This window comes from Austrofundulus limnaeus, unplaced genomic scaffold (genome assembly GCF_001266775.1).
Source record: "Austrofundulus limnaeus strain Quisiro unplaced genomic scaffold, Austrofundulus_limnaeus-1.0 Scaffold35, whole genome shotgun sequence".
Taxonomy (NCBI): Eukaryota; Metazoa; Chordata; class Actinopteri; order Cyprinodontiformes; family Rivulidae; genus Austrofundulus; species Austrofundulus limnaeus.
This window is the reverse complement of record NW_013952437.1, coordinates 1,973,683-1,975,939: the sequence shown is the minus strand read 5'-3', so window position 1 is coordinate 1,975,939 and position 2,257 is coordinate 1,973,683. Positions and strand designations below refer to the sequence as shown.

Here is a 2,257-nt window from a genome sequence, read left to right as displayed (position 1 = left end):
TACAAATCTAGAGGAGCTGTGGGGTTTCCTTCCTTCTGATACCAGATGGGGGCAGTGTTTTCCCGCACTTCAAGCACTCATCTTGTAATAAACATAGACACAAAGTTACTTATTTTAGTAAAGAAAAAAGAAAAAAAAAGTGAATTTGATTTCTGCTGATGTTTACAACTGTGTTTTGTATGTGTCTCCATGATTCCATTTCCACAACAGCAAATTTGTGTAAACAGAGCCCTGATCGTGTTTAAAGTATTTTTGTCTTCCCCTTCCCCTTCTGTCCTTCACAGCCCAGAAAAATGATCTTCACTGGAGGCACCATCTGCAAATACCACGCAGGGCACTGTAACGTTCCTAATATAACCTCAGTGCTCAGCCAGCTGGAGAAGTCCGGTCAAAGGCCTCGGTGTGTGCCGCTGCTGCTCCTGTTTTCTCTTTTTCTTCTATTTTCTTTACCTCACCTGTTCCAATGGACTCCATGAGGAAAGGGGAAGAGTCTGATGAGGTGGAGATTGATTTGGGGGACTCCAGTGACCCAGAAGAATCTGAGAATGAGGAGGAACCGCAGACGCTGTGGAAAGCCCAGCCCTCAATGGACGAGGAGGAAAACATTCATACGTCCACACTGGTGGAAATCAGTGACACCAAACCTCTGATTACAGCCCGAGACCCCAGAGGTATTAACGACTGCCTCAAGGTACAGCATTCAGATGCAACAGCTCAAACAAACTTTACTTCATGCATGTATTTTTGCAGTTTAGGAGGTAAATAAAGCACATTATCATGCGTGACCGATTGCACCACAGTGAATGTGATTCATCAGCCCCCTCCAGGACATATATGCATTGATTAGTTTGTGTCTCCAGGTGATGTTTGAGGATGTGATAGCTGAGCCGGTGTCAGCTCGCAGTGGAGACAGAGTGTGGATCTGGAGCCACGCCCTGTTTGAGGTGTGCCGGGTTTGGGTTTACAGGATAGTCTCAGTCCTGTTTGCAGTTCCCATGTCTGTTCTCTCGGGACTCCTCTTCGCCATCCTCAGCTGCTTCCACATTTGGTAGGTTCAAATCTCGCTCTAATGGTGTAACCACTTTGTGCTTCTTTAGTTTAATTATCAGATATAGCCACCAGTCAAAACAGGAGATGGAGCTCATGTCAGGAATTAAAAAAAAGTTGATTAAAGGGGGCATATCATGCAAAACCAAATATTTTAGCTGTTATGTACACGTTGAATCTCTAGGAGTGCAGAAAAGTTTAAGCTAGTCTCTCTTGTTGCTGCAAAGATATCTTTATATTCTGTGTGAGTCATATTTTTCAACCTGTTCAGTTTTCTTTATTTTCTATGACGTTTTTTCAACCAACTACAGTTTCATTGTCTTCATTCTCATGACTTTGTGTCAGACTCTGGCTAAAACATGTAAGGCTGGATGGACAGGTTTTCTGTTCCTGGCATCTTTTAATTAATTTGAAAATAAAACATTTCTGCAGGGCTTTATAGTTGTGAACCCCTCCAGAATGAACCACTCTGGAAGCTGTGTGTGTGTGAAGCGCCTCGTTTGAATTTAAAGAAACAGCATTAAAATGAGTTGATCTGAGACACACCTAAGAAAATGGGTGAAAGAGGGGATTGTGGAGTTACAATATGAGGAATTCAGACCAAATCATTGCAATTTCACTTTTTATAGACCATAATAATTTAAATGTGAAAAAGAAGGATTTAATAACATGTCTCTTTTAAAACATCAGATAAAACATGATGAATGCTCAATTGTATTTTTTAAATAGTTGAGTAAAAAGCTAAGTATAAAGATTATTGTTTCTCTTATTTTAATTATTATATTCAATAAGTAAATATGTCAGATTTATTAGTAATCAAGCAATATAATTATTTATTAACTTGACTGTTAATTTAGTAACTTAACAGATTTTTCAACACAGATCACAGTTCAGTGATCACATCAACTCTGTGGATGAATATATTAAGTTCACACGAGAGGATGTAAAAAATGGCAGGTTGGCGTTCCTGGATTGCGATGTCTCGGTTTCGGATGGAGGACAGTTGGGAACTAGCGTATATCGTAAGCCCACCACACAGACCAATATTTGCGTTTTGACTCCCACCACCCACTGGAACACAAGTTAGGAGTGATCAGGACTCTGTACCACAGAGGAGACAGTGTCCCTACAAACCCAGGAGCCAGGCAGAAAGAGAAATCACACACACGACAGGCCCTGGAGCAGTGTGGTTATCCTGACTGGGCTTTCC

At 41.1% G+C, this 2,257-nt stretch overlaps 1 protein-coding gene across 1 annotated transcript in view; it reads left to right on the top strand.

Annotated features, from left to right (window-relative positions):
- The first annotated feature begins 362 nt into the window (after positions 1 to 362).
- cav4a (caveolin 4a) overlaps positions 363 to 2,257 on the top strand; it is a 4,905-nt gene continuing 3,010 nt past the window's right edge. The window contains exons 1-2 of the mRNA XM_014006290.1: positions 363 to 691; positions 861 to 1,048. Coding sequence (XP_013861744.1) covers positions 464 to 691; positions 861 to 1,048 — 416 coding nt within the window. The 5' untranslated portion in view covers positions 363 to 463. The remainder of the gene's footprint in view (positions 692 to 860; positions 1,049 to 2,257) is intronic.